Below are 16205 nucleotides of genomic sequence, written 5' to 3' on the forward strand. Positions count from 1 at the left end.
CCCCCCCCCCTTTTTTTTTTGAGACGGAGTTTTACTGTGTCGCCCAGGCTGGAGTGCAGTGGCGCCATTTCAGCTCACTGCAACCTCTGCCTCCCAGGTTCAAGCAATTCTCTGCTTCAGCCTCCCGAGTAGCTGGGATTACAGGCGCCTGCCACCCCGCCCAGCTAATTTTTGTATTTTTAATAGAGACGGGATTTCACCATCTTGGCCAGGCTGATCTTGAACTCCTGACCTCATGATCCACTTGCCTCGGCCTCCCAAAGTGCTGGGATTACAGGCGTGAGCCACTGCCCCCGGCCCCAACTCTGTTCTTTAGCTTCCCCATAAACACTGCTGACCCCAAAGCTGCATCAGCTTTTGGCCTCTTCCCCTTTCACCCACACACTGTCCTGGACAACCTCTCCAGTCTCCACCTCTGGCTTAAACATAGATCCACGGGCTGATGGAGACATCTGCCTCTCGAGACCCTGGCCTGTGTCCCTCCCCAGGACCCTCTAGCTCCACTGGGCTCAGAACCTTCTCCTAAACCCGTTCCTCCTCCCGGTGCCCCCATCTCACAATGGCCCCACCATCCCGCAGTCACAGGCAGACCCCCAGGAGCCATCCTCCTCCTGACCTCCTCCTCGCCCACCTCCCCACCATCAGTGCCCACCCCTGCCCCCTGATGCTTGTGCCCTGCTCCCCTCTGCCCACCCGAGCTCAGGCCTCCTCCTCTGCCCTGGACCCTCCCCCAGCCTCTTCTCCAGCTGCCCAGGCTTCAGTCTCCCCAACCTGGTACCAGAAGTGTCTTCCCACACACCCGGAGTGATGCTGCTCACAGCCCCTGGTGGCTCCCCACCGCCTCCAGGACAAAGTCTGATCTTTTCGGGCTCAGCTTTGAGCCCTGACTGGCCTTCCCTTCTGCACCCCTCCAGCCTCATGCTCTTTTCTCCTCTAAGGAATTTTTGTCCTCATGGTGGCCCACATGCCCCCAGCTCTGTGTCCCTCACACTCACTATACCTGTTCATCGCCCTCCCTTGCCCAGACTGCCTTTCCCTTCCCCACACAGGAATTCCTGCTCAGCCCTCAAGAACCAGCTCCAATGTCCCCTCCTCCAGGAAGCCTTCCCTGATACCTTTAGGGAGGAGCTGGCCACACCCAATATCCCCTCCCCACCCAGGTCAGAGCCCACTTGCCCATCTGCCCTTCTAGACCAGGTCATTTCTTTTTTTTTTTTTTTTGAGACGGAGTTTCACTCTGTCGCCCAGGCTGGAGTGCAGTGGCCGGATCTCAGCTCACTCCAAGCTCCGCCTCCCGGGTTCACGCCATTCTCCTGCCTCAGCCTCTGCAGTAGCTGGGACTACAGGCGCCCACCACCTCGCCCAGCTAGTTTTTTGTATTTTTTTTTTGGTAGAGACAGGGTTTCTCCGTGTTAGCCAGGATGGTCTCGATCTCCTGACCTTGTGATCCGCCCGTCTCGGCCTCCCAAAGTGCTGGGATTACAGGCTTCAGCCACCGCGCCCAGCCTAGACCAGGTCATTTCTATGCCTTGACACTGACTGGTTTGGGAGCCTGGGAGATGCGAGATGCATGAGTGAGTGAAGGGGCACCGCCTTCCCTCTGAGGTCCTGGCCAGAATAGGGAAGCCAGGTAGACCAAGAAGAGGCCTGAAATTAGACAGGGGCAGCGAGGCTTCTGGGAGGGGGTGAGACTTGAACAAAGTGCTGAAGGACAGGCACTCATGTGCCACGCAAAGACAGGCAGGGAGAAAATAGGTGCCAGACATGCAGGTGGGAGAGCCCTGAGGGCGGGTGGTCTGGGCACTGGACACTGCTCACAGAACCGGAGCTGCTGTAAAAGACGTGGACTGAGGCCAGACGCGGTGGCTCACGCCTGGAATCCCAGCACTTTGGGAGGCCGAGGCGGGCAGATCACTTGAGGTCAGGAGTTCGAGACCAGCCTGGCCAACATGGTGAAATTCCGTCTCTACTAAAAATGCAAAAATTAGCCAGGTGTGGTGGCGGACACCTGTAATCCCAGCTACTTGGGAGGCTGAGGTGGGAGAATCTCTTGAACCTGGGAGGCAAAGGTTGCAGTGAGCCGAGATGGCGCCCCTGCACTCCAGCCTGGGCGACAGAGCGACACTCCGTCTCAAAAAAAGAAAAAAAGAAAAAAAAGACATTGAGGGGCTAGCAGGGGCCTTGAACATGAGGCTGAGGGGCAAGGACCCTGTGGCCCCAGGCACTGGGGAGCCACAGGAGGGCTGTGGGCAGGGGACAGACGGTAGGTAAACTTCTCAGCCATCATGCCCTGTCAGCGCTGACCAGTGACACAGGGGACCAGCTTCTGTCCGTGGCCACAGTGATTCAGGCAACAAATAATCACCGAGCCCCGGGAGGACACAGCACGCCTGGGATCCTCTCCCAGCCTCCTCTCCAGCTGCCCACATCCCTGCCTCCATGGAGCTCACAGGCTGGCTGGCCCAGAAATAGGCAAAATAACACCCAACCGGGATGAGCTGTGACCAGCCTGGCCTGCCGAATGCGGGATGAGGCGGCGTGAACAGTTCAGGAAGATCGGAGGAGTGGTGGCATCTGAGTTGCCATGGAGGGCAAGGTGGAGGGCACGGTGTGGGCAAAAGCCCAGGGGCTTGAGAATGGTGAATGGCCAGCCATGGGCAGAACGACCAGGAGAAGCCGGGTGTGGGCTCCAGGCCCAGCCTCCACCCTGGCTGCCCAGGCAGCTCAGCACCATGTCCGCTTCTTCCACAACAGGCCCTCAAAGACCTCAAGGCACTGGGCTGCAGAAAGGCGATGAAAAAGTTTGAAAGGCACACGCTCTTGGTAAGTGGGGCCCTTGGTTCTGCTGAGAGGCAGGGCAGAGAGTGTGACCATGAGGCCTTCCCCAGAGAGTCAGAATGCGGGTACCTGGGACCCTAGTCCTGCCACCACCTTCCTGCCTGACCCGGGGGCTGGACACGCCCCCTCTCTGGACCTCAGTTTCCCTCATCTGTCAGAGAGCGGGGACCAGATCCTACGGTCCAAGGACATGTCATGGGACCAGGAGGCCGGGCTGCGGAGGGGCTCTCTCGGGGGTGCAGCCTGCCTGGGCCCTGACCTCGGCCTGCGCCCACCCTGCAGGAATACCTCCTCGGGGAAGGGAACCTGAGCCGGCCGGCCGTGCAGCTTCTGGGAGACGTGATGTCCGAGGATGGCTTCTTCTATCTCAGCTTCGCCGAGGCCCTCCGGGCCCACAGCTGCCTCAGCGACAGACTCCAGTGAGGGGCGGGGCTGGCGGGCAGGGGAGGGCGGGGGCCAATCAAGACAAGTAGCAGGGAGTGGGAGGAGCCTCTGGGTCTGGGGGCGGAGCTGTTGTGAAGGGCGTGGCCTACTTGACGGCAGTGGGGCTAAGAGTTCCCGGATAAAGGGCACGGTCTAGCGGAGAAGAAGTGGTGGGGTCCCTGGTCACAAAATCCACTACTCCTGCGACTTCCGGGATGTCAGGGACGGGCAGGGTCGGGAGAGGTGGATGACTGGGGAGCGGGCCGGTGACCATAGGGGCCAGCTGCCGGGGTGGGTGGGGCCAGGCGGAGGGGCAGGGCGGCAGAGCCCAGGTCATCCCCCCAACCCCGCCCCGCCTCGCCTGCAGGTACAGCCGCATCGTGGGTGGCTGGGACCTGCTGCCGCGCGCACTGCTGAGCTCGCTGTCCGGGCTTGTGCTGTTGAACGCGCCCGTCGTGGCGATGACCCAGGGGCCGCACGATGTGCACGTGCAGATCGATACCTCACCCCCGGAGCGGAATCTGAAGGTGCTGAAGGCCGACATGGTGCTGCTGACCGCGAGCGGACCGGCAGTGAAGCGCATCGCCTTCTCGCCGCCGCTGCCCCGCCACATGCAGGAGGCGCTGCGGAGGCTGCACTACGTGCCGGCCACCAAAGTGTTTCTAAGCTTCCGCAGGCCCTTCTGGCGCGAGGAGCACATTGAAGGCGGCCACTCGAACACCGACCGCCCGTCGCGCATGATTTTCTACCCGCAGCCACGCGAGGGCGCGCTGCTGCTGGCCTCGTACACGTGGTCGGACGCGGCGGCCGCGTTCGCCGGCTTGAGCCGGGAAGAGGCGCTGCGCTTGGCGCTCGACGACGTGGCGGCATTGCACGGGCCTCTCGTGCGCCAGCTCTGGGACGGCACCGGCGTCGTCAAGCGTTGGGCAGAGGACCCGCACAGCCAGGGTGGCTTCGTGGTACAGCCGCCGGCGCTCTGGCAAACCGAAAAGGATTACTGGAGGGTCCCTTATGGACGCATCTACTTCGCCGGCGAGCACACCGCCTACCCTCACGGCTGGGTGGAGACGGCGGTAAAGTCGGCGCTGCGCGCCGCCATCAAGATCAACAGCCGGAAGGGGCCTGCATCCGACACGGAGGGGCAGGGGCATGTGCATGGGGTGGCTGGCAGCCCCTCGCATGACCTGGCAAAGGAGGAGGGCAGCCACCCTGCAGCCCAAGGCCAGTTCTCTCTCCAGCACACGACCCACACGAGGACCTTGTATTAAAGTATTTTCGGAAAAAGCCGTGTGGTCCAGCCTTCCCCGTGGCTCAGTTACTTCCCCAGTTTGCCTGCATCGGAACCACTAGCCCTGCAGTTAGCAGGCGCTACGCCTATCCTGGAGTCCCCCAAGTATCTGCCCCTCACTTCTTCCTGGACAGTGGGGCTCCATAGGAGGGTGAGGGGGGGGCGCATAGAGAGGAACCGGACGGACGCCCTGCACCACTGGGAAATGGCAATCACAACGACCACCTCCGACTGTCACGAGGCTGAAGCACAGATGGCCCCTAATGCAAGTAACAGAAAGCCCGGCTGACAGTGGCTTAACAGGAGGTGATTTTTCTCACAAGCAGCAGCTGGGAGGGCAGGCTCCGCAGAGTGCAACTCTGCAGGCCCTTCCACCTTGGTTATGTCAGGGAAGTGTTCCCACACAGCTACCAGGTCGCAGCCGCAGCCCAGAGCACCCTATCCTCTTCCAAAAACCCCAAATCAGGCCGGGTGCGGTGGCTCACGCCTGTAATGCCAGCACTTTGGGAGCCCAAGGCAGGTAGATCACCTGAGGTCGGGAGTTCAAGACCAGCCTGGCCAACATGGTGGAACCCCGTCTCTACCAAGAATACAAAAATTAGCCGGGTGTGGTGGCGCACGCCTGTAGTCCCAGCTACTCAGGAGACTGAGGCAGGATAGTTGCTTGAACCCGGAGGGTGGAGGCTGCAGTGAGCCGAGATCCACCACTGCGCTCCAGCCTGGGTGACAGAGCAAGACTCCATCTCATAAAACAAAAAAATCAGGCAAGTCAGGGAGCCCTGCCTCCACAAACCCCAATCATTCACCCTAGGCTTCCCTCCCCACCCAGATCAGAGCCCACTTGGCAGCCTTCCCCCCACGAACAAGAAGCCAACTGCACATGAGAAGTGTCAGTTTAATGAAGCCAGCTTATCAGTAGGGCGGCGGAGTGCACGCGGCCCCTCGCAGGTGTCCCTGGCTGGGTCTAAAGTGCCTGTGCAGAACAAGGCTGCCGGGCGGGGTTAGGAGTCTGCGCCATCGTCGTCCTCCTCCTCGGGCAGGATCTCCAGGCTGCTGTCGGGCTGCGGCGCTGTGTCCGTGGGGGCCGGCGGGGTGGGCGGGGCCCGGGTGGGCGACAGAGGCAGCGGGGAGGCGGTGGGCGAGGGGCTGTGGGGCTCTGTGGGCGGCGCAATCCCCAGGATCTCCTGCACATTGTGGGGCAGCTCCTGGAGGCGCAGGGTTGAGGGAAGCGAAAAGAGGAAGGTGAGTGAAGGTGAGATGGGGCGGGGTTCGGGCAGGGGCGCTGCGGGGCGGGCAGGCGGGGGACTCACGGGGCAGGCGGTTAGCTGGCGGTGCAGGGCCTCGGCGCGCGTCAGCACGTCCTCCACGCTCAGCTTCATAGTCAGCTCGTTGATGTGCTGCGGGCGGGGGTGGGTCAGGCGCCAGTCAGCACTCAGCCACCTCCGCCCGAGCGCCCACTCTGTGGCTCGTGCTGGGAAACAAGACACACCGGGCTGGCCCTCTGGGGCTCAGAGGCGCGCTGGGCCAGTCATGCTTCTCAGGCCTCTGGGAGCGTTCTGAGCCGTACTGGGGGAGGGCAGGTCCCCACCCACCTGCCCTGAGGACCTTGCTGGGAGCAGGCGCGATGGGGCAGGAGGGAAACCTACGCGGCCCCACCCCCACTGCGCTCCCAGCTAACCAGGCTTTCAATAATCCCACATTGAACACCTGCTCCCTGGAGGTACTGCGGCCCTGGGCAGCGCCCAGCTCAGGGTGGACAGGGTGGGGTCGGGCCGGGAGGGAGCCAGAGCCTCACCTTGAGGATCTCATTGGAGCCGAAGCCGGACAGCATGAGGGTGTCCCGCTCCATGTCCAGGATGGCGCAGGCCACCAACAGGTGCAGATTGGGGCCAGGGAGCCCTGTCCACAGCACCTGGGGGTGCGGGAGGGAGGGAAGGGTGATGACCCAGCCTGGGCCTGAGGTCTCACCAGGGCCTGCCCCTCTCCGCCCAATCTCCCAGTCTCTCCCAGGGCAAGTGAGCCCACCCCTTCAGTTCTCGCCCAAACTGGCTGGCCCACCTCCCACAGCCGAAGGACATCCGGGAAGGGGAATTCCCTCTTGAACCAGATAAGCAGCCACCGGAAACAGAAGCAGAGAGAGCCAGAGTCCTGGGAATCTGGGGGATGACATGGAGCCCACTCAGCCTTGCCCAGCGCTGGGACTGAGAGTTTGAGACGTCATCCTGACTGGAATACCTTACCCAAGTCTAGACAAGTGACTTATGCCTGGCTTGGGAACCTCGGAGGTGAGACAGAAGCAGCTCTGAAGCGGGCCCTGCCCCTTCTTCCTCCCACTCTCCAGAGGAAATATGCTATTATACTTCCACATCTGCCATGGACATGGAAGGGAGGCAGGACGCCCAGCACGCCCGAGGAAACAGGCCTCAGTGCCCGCTGCTGGTGAGGCCTAAGGAAACTGGCAGTCCTAGATATGATGTTAGCAAAAATTTAAGCTGAGGGCCGGGTGCGATGGCGCACTCCTGTAACCCCAGCACTTTGGGAGGGCAAGGTGGGTGGATTATCTGAGGTCAGGAGTTCGAGACCAGCCAGGCCAACATAGTGAAACCCCGTCTCTACTAAAAATACAGCCTGGCCAACATGGTGAAACCCTGTCTCTACTAAAAATACAAAAATTAGCTGGGCATGGTGCCACACCCCTGTAATTCCAGCTCCTTGGGAGGCTGAGGCAGGGGAATCGCTTGAACCCGAGAGGCGGAGCTTTCAGTGAGCCGAGATCGCGCCACTGCACTCCAGCCAGGGCAACAGAGCGAGACTCCATCTCAAAAAGAAAAAAAAAATTAACCTGGTGTCGAACCTTTTTTTCCAAGTTAACTCAAATGAGAGTGAGAGCCTCAGCATTCTTTTTAGGAAAGGAACAATGGAGAACAAACTTTCCAAAGCTGTGAAGACAAGCACTGTCCTGAACCAAATTCCACTTCTTGGAAGTGAACCTAAAGATATGACCCAGACCATGCACTGTGATGAAAAACTGCAAAGGACCCGAATCTCCAGCAGGTCAAGTTAAATCGATTCTACCACATCTTGCAGGACACAATGCCGTGCAGTCAAGAAAAGTGATGTTTCAGAAGACATTCAGTGACACAGAGGCATCCTCTGTCCTTGTGCCCTAGGAGGTGATGCTTTTCTTTTTTTTTGAGACGGAGTCTTGCTCTGTCGCCCAGGCTGGAGTGCAGTGGCCGGATCTCAGCTCACTGCAAGCTCCACCTCCCGGGTTCACGCCATTCTCCTGCCTCAGCCTCCCGAGTAGCTGGGACTACAGGTGCCGCCACCTCACCCGGCTAGTTTTGTGCATTTTTAGTGGAGATGGGGTTTCACTGTGTTAGCCAGGATGGTCTCGATCTCCTGACCCTGTGATCCGCCCGTCTCGGCCTCCCAAAGTGCTGGGATTACAGGTGTGAGCCACCGCGCCCGGCCTAGGTGACGCTTTTCTATGGCTTGGTTTCCTCATCAGTAAGGTGAGGACAGAGTATCTCAGCTCCCTCCCCCGGGGGTCCTAAAGCATCGAGGAAACGTCCATGAGTAAGTTTAACTTATTATCATCACCATCTGCACTCAAGAAAAATGATGTCAAACAGCAATTTTAACTTGCTTTTTTCTTTTTTTTTTTGAGACAGAGTCTCGCTTTGTCGCCCAGGCTGGAGTGCAGTGGTGGGACCTCGGCTCAAGTGATTCTCCTGCCTCAGCCTCCCGAGTAGCTGAGATTACAGGTGCCCACCACCACACCCATCTAAATTTTGTATTTTTAGTAGAAACGGGGTTTCACCATGTTGGCCAGGCTGGTCTCGAACTCCTGACCTCAGGTGATCCGCCCACCTCAGCCTCCCAAAGCACTGGGATTACAAGCATGAACCACCACACCCAGTCTTACTTTTTTTTCTTCATCTTAATTTCCTGCAGTTTTTACATTGACTAAGTAATAAATAATATATACTATAATCATATATATATATACACACTTTTTTGTGTGTGTGTGAGTTGGGGTTTTGCTCTTGTTGCCTAGGCTGGAGTGCAATGGTGTGATCTTGGCTCACTGCAACCTCCACCTCCCAGGTTCAAGCGATTCTCCTGCTTCAGCCTCCTGAGTAGCTAGAATCAGAGGCGTGCGCCACCAGGCCCCGCTAATTTTGTATTTTTAGTAGAGACAGGGTTTCTCCATGTTGGTCAGGCTGGTGTCGAACTCCTGACCTCAAGTGATCCACCTGCCTCTGCCTCCCAAAGTGCTGGGATTACAGGCGTGAGCCACTGTGCCCGGCCGAAGAATAAAAATGTTCAAGCCGGGATGCGGCACCCCCAGCCCCATGGCCCAGATAATCAGTTTCTGATTCCTGGCTGAAGGTGAGCCACAGCCAGGTGGAGACAAGAAGTGGCAGAAACGCCTAGGTCCTTATTTCTGAAAAATACCCTGCAGGTTAAGCCTAAGGCAAAGCCCAAACAGGATCTAGGTGAGCACGAGGATGGGGTGAGTCAGTGTCCCTGCGTGTCTGCATTTGCTGACATTTTGCTTCAAACGGCAATTCTGCCTCTACGTTCTAGGTTGCGTGGGGATGTTTCTCTTGTTTGGATCAGGACCCAATGTCCAGGACGCCACCTGTGGCTGCTACCAGAGAATCTGGCAAGGTCTACAGCCCCACTGTCTCCTGCCCACCCGCCCGAGAGACATACCCAGGAAGTCACAGAGCTGGGGGTCCAGCACCCTCAGGAGCAGCAGCAGTCGCCCGAGTTGCCGCTTCATAGTCTCCTGGCTCTCTTCAAAGTTTCCTTGCTGTGGGACGGAAGGAGGGGGAAGAGCAGACCCCGTGAGGTGCCAGGACCCGATTGCTCGACAGGCCTGTGTCCCAACCCTGGCCCGAGCCTCACCACGAGTTCCATGAAGCCGCAGAAACACCAGAAAGCATCCACCTCATTCTGAATGACATAGAGGATCGGGGAGAGAAGGTCACTCATGCCCTGGACGTAGCCTGGGGAGGACACGGGGTCAGGCTGCAGCCAAGCCCACAGCGCTCCCCTGGACAGCCCAGGCCCCGCCTGGCCCCAGGCCTGCCACCCACCGAGGTCGAAGTGGTACATGCAGTAGGTGAGAAGGATGTCGTTCAGCAGGCCCAGCCCCGGGTTCTCGGGACCCTCGTAGAACTTGTTGGTCCTGTCAGTGCGGCTCACATCTCTCTCTGCGGGGAGCGGGCGCAGGGAGCAAAGGTGAGAAGGGTAGGGGGGCCCATCCCTGCAGGCCACCAGTGCCAGCCCCCAGCCTTGGGGTTCGCTCTCGGGCAGAAGCGGAGCTGGTTCTAGAAACCATCACTGATGCTCCTGCTGCGAGGTGCGGGCCTCCTGCTCACCAGCTCGCTGTATCCTCCCACAGCAGGGGAAACTGAGGCACAGGGAGGCAAAATCACTTGCTAAGATCTCGAGGCATCAACAGAACTGAGACTGGGCCCCAAGGCAGCCAGGCTCCCCTTCTTTCCCGTCTTGTCCCTGGCCTTGCTCCCACAAGGCCATTCTCCAATGGCCCATGCTGCTTTCCCCCTAGATGCCCTCTTCTTGGTTTTGGGGAGGCAGGGGGCTCCCTCTATCTGCCCCTCGCACCCGTGCCTGAGGCCCTCCTGTGGTTCCCTGCTCCCATCCACCCTTAGCGCCACCCCTGACACCGACCGATGAGGCTGCGGTATCCGTGCAGGAGTGAGTTTCTCCGCTCCTGCTCAGGGCTCACAGATTTCCACTGCAGCTTCATGCGGAAATACTCATCCCTGAGTGGCAGAGGGAAACAAGATGTGAGGCCGCCACTCTCTGCGGCACCCAGAGACCTCCCAGCCTGGCGCCACCTCCCAAGTCAGCCCTGCAGAGCCCCTCCCTGACCACACAGACCCAAGCAAGTCACCTTGTCATTTTTGCCACCATCCCTTATGCTTCACCTTCCTGGTATCTCTCACTACATAACCTTGTGGGTTTTTGGTGAAAATTTGTCACCCCCCACTGGACAGGACACCAGGGACAGGGAACCGTCCAGCACTGCTGCATCCTCAATGCCTGGCAGGTACATAACATACACCAGGAATGAGGAGAGATGGGCCCTCCTAGGTTATAAAACATGCTGCAAAACTGTGATCATTAAAACAGTATGGCACAGGAATGAAAACTGCAATGGAAACAGGAGACAGACCATACAGGGGCAAGGATGGGTCTGGCTTGATCACTGACGTATTCCACAGGCACAGGATGGTGCCCAGATACAGCAGGCTCACAACCAGTGTCCACAGAACTTGCCCACTGGTGCCCTAAGAGGCGCCAGGTGTCATACTTGGCAGGGCAGGGCCTCCTGAGGACTCACGTTTTCTTGCGAACGTGGGCCTTGTGCTCCTCAGCTGTGCCTTCCCAGCTGAGGTACCCCAAGAGGAACTTCCACGCCTCACGCCGCAGGCCGGGGCTCAGACCCTGGGGGTGCAGGAGGGCAGGCAGCTCAGTGGGGCCTTGTTCTGGCCCTGCCCCATCCTCCCCCCTGCCCTGGCACTTACCCCCGAGAAGATCCGATTCTTCAGCTCGGGTACCTGCTGCAGGCGGCCCTCAGGGCCCACGTGGCGTGCCCACTCCTCCTCTGTAACTGGAGGGCCCCGCTCCACGGTTGGCCGAGGCCCCAGCTCCACCTGCAGGCGAAGGGCAAATGAGCCCGGGGCTCGGCAGGGCAGTGAGGGGACCCAACCCGGCCTCAGTCCACAAACTCAGGGCGCTCCTTAGCTTGACGAATAACTAACATTCAGGGGCGGGCAGCAGCCTCTTCTGGGGCTCAGCAGCCAAGTCACCCCCTAGTTAGGAGGGGGTCCCCCAGTAGGAGCGAGCAGGTGCTCACAGTACCTGGCAGAGCCATGAGCGCTTTCCTCATGCACCCCCTGAGAGGATCCCATTACCGTCCCCATTTTACCAAGGAGGAAATCGAGGCCCAGGGAAATGAAATCATACACCCAAGGAGATACGGCCAGAAATAACAGGGAGGGTCCACTCACTACTCACACAGGAAATGACCTCGAACCCAGGCTCGGGCTCATCGTCAGGTGGTGGGGGAAGGTCGGAGGCGGCTCCCTCAGGCTGTGGCTGCAGGGCACCCCGGAAGAAGTTGGTCACTCGGGAGAAGCTGCTGAAGGTGGTGGAGTAGGGATCCTGGAGGAAGCGCTGGGGACGAGGCCAAAGGGAGTTCACGGCCCGCCCCTTCTCGTTCCTCCCTGCCCACACCCGCCAGGCCTGGTGCCCGGGACACTCACAGATACCACATTGGAGCTGTCCTGGTCAAAGAGCTGCAGGTGGTGGAAGGAATTGGAGAGGGCAGAGGAGTCGTGGGGGAAGACAAGGTAGAGGCGGGAGTCCTGTGGGGAGCTGGGAGGCGGGAGGTGACGCACAGGTGATGCACAGGTAGGGGCCCAGTGTCCCAAGCTGTCTGTGCTCGGCCGACATCCAGCGTCCCAACCACCCTTGGGGAATCCCTCATTTCGGGGGATACTGTTACAGGAGGACCAGAGCTGGAGCCCAGGGGTGGGCATGGGACTTGGGGCTGGCCAATGAAGGCCTTTCACCTTCTGGTCCAGTGTAACTGACTCAGGGACGAGCCAATGAGAGGCAGCTCTGGGATCTTGTTGGAATGGGGGGAAGAGGTGCTTTCCATCCAGCGGGGTTGTTAAGCCAGGGATACTGGGGGCCCAGAGAACGACGAACTCAGAGGGTAAAAGAATAACTGTTTGCAACATTTTGGGACCTGGGTCCTGCCTGAAATCAATACTCCCTTTTCATTTTTTGGTTATATGTGCTGGTCAACTCTCTCTGCCTTCCTTTAAATCAGTGTGAGTTGTGTTTCTTTCACAGCCCCGAGGGGTCACGCTGCAGCCATGGAGGAACTGGGCCCGGTTTAAGGCCCAGCACTGGGAGAGAGCTCACCTGGCCAACAGCAGGTAGCGGCTGAGGACGCGGAGCAGGGCGCGGGTACCCCCGCGGTGGAAGTGCAGTGCAGGCAGGGAGCCTCCAGCCTGGGTCACCAGAACCAGGTAGGCCCAGCTGAGTCCCGGCTTGGAGCGGCGGATGGACTTGAGCTCCCCCAGACTCACTGAGAAGGCCCAGGAGCCCTGGGGGCAGCTGGGCTCTGCACCTGGGGAGACGGCGCTGTGTTGGGGGAGGTGTGAGAGGCCAGAGCCGGCCTCATCAACCTCAACCCAGGATGTTCCTTCGGCACAGGCATCTCCTGACAGCCCGGCCACAAGCCATTCCCCTGCGCCTGGCCTCACATTACTTGGAAGCACAAATGAGTAAGATAGGAGGGGAGCCCAGTGGACATGTGCCTTTCCAGAACCTTCCTAGGCACCCCTCAACCTGCAGGGTAAGGGCCCTATTCTTCAACCTGGCACTTGAGGCCCCTCAGGTCTGTCCTTCGCCCCTGCCTATCTTACCTCCAACCCTTCTTCACTCAAAATCCCACACTTGAGCTACAATGAAAGGCCAGAGGCTCCCTAAACACACCAGGGCCGCCTGCCTCTGGCTTGCACGGGCTGCTCTTTCTGCCAGAAGAGACAATTCCCAAGAGTCCCTCAGTGCCAAGTTCCAGCATCACCTCTTCCTGGAAGGGGTCTCCATTCCTCAGAGGGGTCAGGTGCCTTCTCTGGATGGCCCCTGCACCCTGTGTGACCCCAGGATGGTGCAAATCGCCCTGACTGGCTGCATCTATCACCCCACCAGCCTCGAACCTCAGGGGCAGGCCTGGTGTGGGGGCACCCACAGCCAATCCAGGAGCCCAGCAGGACGAGCAAGGCTGCGACCTCAGAGACACTGGCCATGCTGACCTGGGCTGGGACAGTCCTGTACTCCCATTCACTTCCATGCTCCTGGGACTGGAAGGTGGTGGTGACTGGTGGCCTTCTTGATTGTGAGCAGCAAAGCCTTTGGAGCCATGACCACTGAGGGCGAGATGTGTCCTACCTGGCCCACACGTGCTTCCCAAGGGCCACACCTCAGCCTACCTCTCGTGGGCTCTGAGTGGCGGGGCTGTGGCCGCACAGTGCTGATGACGGCCCAGTCAGGTTCATAGCCGGGGTCAAAGGTTGGCTCCTCCTCAGAAGCGCAGGAGTCACCCCCACTGGAGTCCTTAGGGGAGGAAAGGAGCAGACAGTAAGGGGCTAGGGATGCAGATCTGAGCCTTGAGGCTACCCTGAAAGATAGTCCCATCGAATAAACAGGGAAACTGAGGCACAAAGAAGCTACAGCAGGCCGGGTGCGGTGGCTCACGCCTGTAATCCCAGCACTTTGGGAGGCTGAGGCGGGCGGATCACCTGAGATGGGAGTTCGATACCAGCCTGGCTGACATGGTGAAACCCCGTTTCTACTAAAAAAAAATACAAAAAAATTAGCTGGGCGTGGTGGGGCATGCCTGTAATCCCAGCTACTCAGGAGGCTGAGGAAGGAAAATTGTTAGAATCCGAGAGGCGGAGGTTGCAGTGAGCTGAGATTGCGTGGTTGCACTCCAGCCTGGGCAACAAGAGTGGAACTCCGTCTCATTAAAAAAAAAAAAAGAAAAAGAAAAAGAAGGTACAGCACTTGCTCAGGGTCACCCAACGCAACCAGAGAGAGAGCCAGGACTTGGCCCCACGTCTCCCAGTGCGTAGGAAGGTCCATGTTACATGGCAGGTGGCTCTGCAGTCAGACTGCGGAGTGCTTAAAGACAATGTCGGTACTCACTACATACAAAACAAAACCACAATAAGATACCACTTGGCACTCTTTGAGACAGTGAGACTGTCTCAAAAACACTACATTTCCCAGGTCTCTTTGTAGCTGGAATCCAGGATACATGACAAGTTCTACCAACCAGATGCAGGGCAACCTGAAAAGCGGAAATGACGTAACACAACTTCCTTGTGCCTTGGCTGTGTTTCTCAAAAAGTGAGAAATCTATCAGCTTCTCAAAAAGTGAGTAAGGGTGAGGGCTTAGGTGGGTCTGGATCTGACTTATCTCTGGGTCTCAGAGTTGCCCAGGACAGGGTCTAGCCATGGGAAGTCTCAGGAGATATAACGAAGGGAAAAGCAGGAGCAGGAGCAGTGACGAAATGGGTGAGTAGGCTGTCAGGCCCTGTCCTCTGGCACCAGAGGAAATGCCATTTCCTTTCAAGCAACTGGAATCCACATCTTGCACCGTGGCAGGGATCTCCCACGAAGCAGAGAGAGAGAGGGGTCAGCCATCCCCACGACCATGCGTCTCATGGTCCCTGCTCTTTTTCCTTGAATGGGCATCCTCTGCCCATTTCATAGAAGCAAACCAAGGGGCAGAGTACCCAAGCCCAGACAAGGTCACACATGCCCCATGGGTAGGTCTGGGATTGTACGCAGGTCCCTCAAATGACTTACAACAGCACGGACCTAGAAGAAAAGCGAGTGGAGAAGGGCAAAGCGGGTGGAGCCTACCTTCTTGGAGAAGAGGATTTGGGTAGAATCTCCAGCCTCCTCTACAGGAGCCCAGTGCAGGAGGACGTCATTGTCCTAGGGGAAGGAGGGAGGCGGGGTTAGAGGCGCTTCCCAAACCACAGTCCCAAAACTTTCCGTTGCAAATTTCCAAACTTTCCCAGTTTCTACCCTCAGCTTTTCAAAGTCCCGCCCCTCATTCCAGTTCCCACCCCCAGCCTTCTTCAGGTCCCACTGCTGACCGCCAGACCAAACTCCTACAGTTGCCGCTTGCATCTCAGAGCGCCTGCATCCCGCTCGGAGTGGGTTCGATCCCTGCTCCCTCCCAACGCACCTTTTCCACGACACGGATAACACCAGCAATGAGGGAGTCTCGGTCCTGATACTTCTTAGCGCTGGTGTGCAGGTACACTCCGCTCTTCTCAAACACCACCTGAGTTGGGGGAAACCAGCGAGGGCTGGGGCCCACGAGAAGGCGACAAGCGAGGGGACCGGCCTGGGGAGCCAATAGGGACGGGCCCAGGGAGGAGCCATCCCCAGGGGGCGGGGCCGGGAGGGCCATTGCCCCGGGACGAAGGCGGGGAGAATGGTCCAGCCCACGTTCGGATGCTGGCGTGCGTTCCACAGAGGGCAGGGCCCAAGGAGTCGCCTGAGCCGGGGGGCGGGGCCATGAGAGGTTCTTCCCTGGGGCGGTGGACGGGAGGGTGACGGCGCGTTTATAAGAGATCGGAGTTTCTCAAGTGCACTCGCAAGGCCTGAGGGAAGAGCTGATCACCAGACGGGGCGTTTCGCATACACTGAAGCGAGGGAATGCGTCCTCAGTGCTTACCCTGTAACCGGCTCCTTCCATAGTCGCCGCCGAAGACCCCACTGCCCCGCCTCCTCCTTTTCCGAGTCAGCATGTGGTCACTTCCGGAGAAAACAGCTCCCCTCCGGACCGGACAGTGGTAGCGCCCCGACCAGTTCCAGAGAAAGAGTGGGTGAAACCATTTTTCAGAAGGGGGTTATTCCACTGGAACCTCGAGGGTGGATCGTAGTCACGTGGCGCAGACGCTGAAGGTGGAGCCGGCTACGGAGAGTGCGCAGGCGCAGTGTTCTCCCTCTCTCCACGAAGTAAACAAGTGGGAGGGTGTGAGAGCTGCACCATGTGGGGCAAGCATGCCTGGAAACGCCC

General features: G+C 58.9%; 2 protein-coding genes across 12 annotated transcripts in view; one reads left to right on the forward strand and one right to left on the reverse strand.

The window, feature by feature from the left end:
* The window catches only part of IL4I1 (interleukin 4 induced 1), a 42247-nt gene extending 37702 nt beyond the window's left edge, over positions 1-4545 (forward strand). For all 8 annotated transcript variants that reach the window (XM_017882122.1, XM_017882120.1, XM_017882125.1 and 5 more), the window contains 3 exons: positions 2755-2823; positions 3121-3257; positions 3629-4545. In XM_017882122.1, coding sequence (XP_017737611.1) covers positions 2755-2823; positions 3121-3257; positions 3629-4529 — 1107 coding nt within the window. In that variant the 3' untranslated portion in view covers positions 4530-4545. The remainder of the gene's footprint in view (positions 1-2754; positions 2824-3120; positions 3258-3628) is intronic.
* Positions 4546-5424: 879 nt separating this feature from the next.
* Positions 5425-16204, reverse strand: TBC1D17 (TBC1 domain family member 17). Of its 4 annotated transcripts, none has more exons than XM_017882119.1 (17): positions 15861-16204; positions 15366-15464; positions 15035-15109; positions 13597-13720; positions 12524-12731; positions 11857-11968; positions 11609-11767; positions 11116-11244; positions 10932-11035; positions 10256-10350; positions 9658-9774; positions 9467-9567; positions 9272-9371; positions 6608-6705; positions 6345-6461; positions 5860-5946; positions 5425-5754 (listed from the first exon to the last, which is right to left on the reverse strand). In XM_017882119.1, exons 1-17 carry the CDS (start codon positions 15879-15881, stop codon positions 5551-5553), a joined length of 1950 nt encoding a protein of 649 aa, XP_017737608.1. In that variant the 5' UTR covers positions 15882-16204; the 3' UTR covers positions 5425-5550. The 4 variants fall into 4 exon arrangements, 2 of the variants coding, with proteins under 2 accessions (XP_017737608.1, XP_017737607.1); XR_001887333.1 differs by having other exon boundaries at positions 5428-5754; positions 5860-6020; XM_017882118.1 differs by having other exon boundaries at positions 5427-5754; positions 9467-9774.
* Position 16205: the final 1 nt, after the last annotated feature.

The sequence above is a fragment of the Rhinopithecus bieti genome, unplaced genomic scaffold, assembly GCF_001698545.2.
Source record: "Rhinopithecus bieti isolate Rb0 unplaced genomic scaffold, ASM169854v2 scaffold_12070, whole genome shotgun sequence".
NCBI lineage: Eukaryota > Metazoa > Chordata > Mammalia > Primates > Cercopithecidae > Rhinopithecus > Rhinopithecus bieti.

Excerpts from the sequence above, each read along its gene's own strand:
- TBC1D17 (XM_017882118.1), bottom strand. The coding sequence starts at position 15,881 with ATGGAAGGAGCCGGTTACAGG. Across the intron at positions 15,110-15,365 it reads TTATCCGTGTCGTGGAAAAG|GACAATGACGTCCTCCTGCA; the intron begins GTGCGTTGGGAG and ends TCCTTCCCCTAG. Across the intron at positions 6,462-6,607 it reads ATGTCCTTCGGCTGTGGGAG|GTGCTGTGGACAGGGCTCCC; the intron begins GTGGGCCAGCCA and ends CCGCACCCCCAG.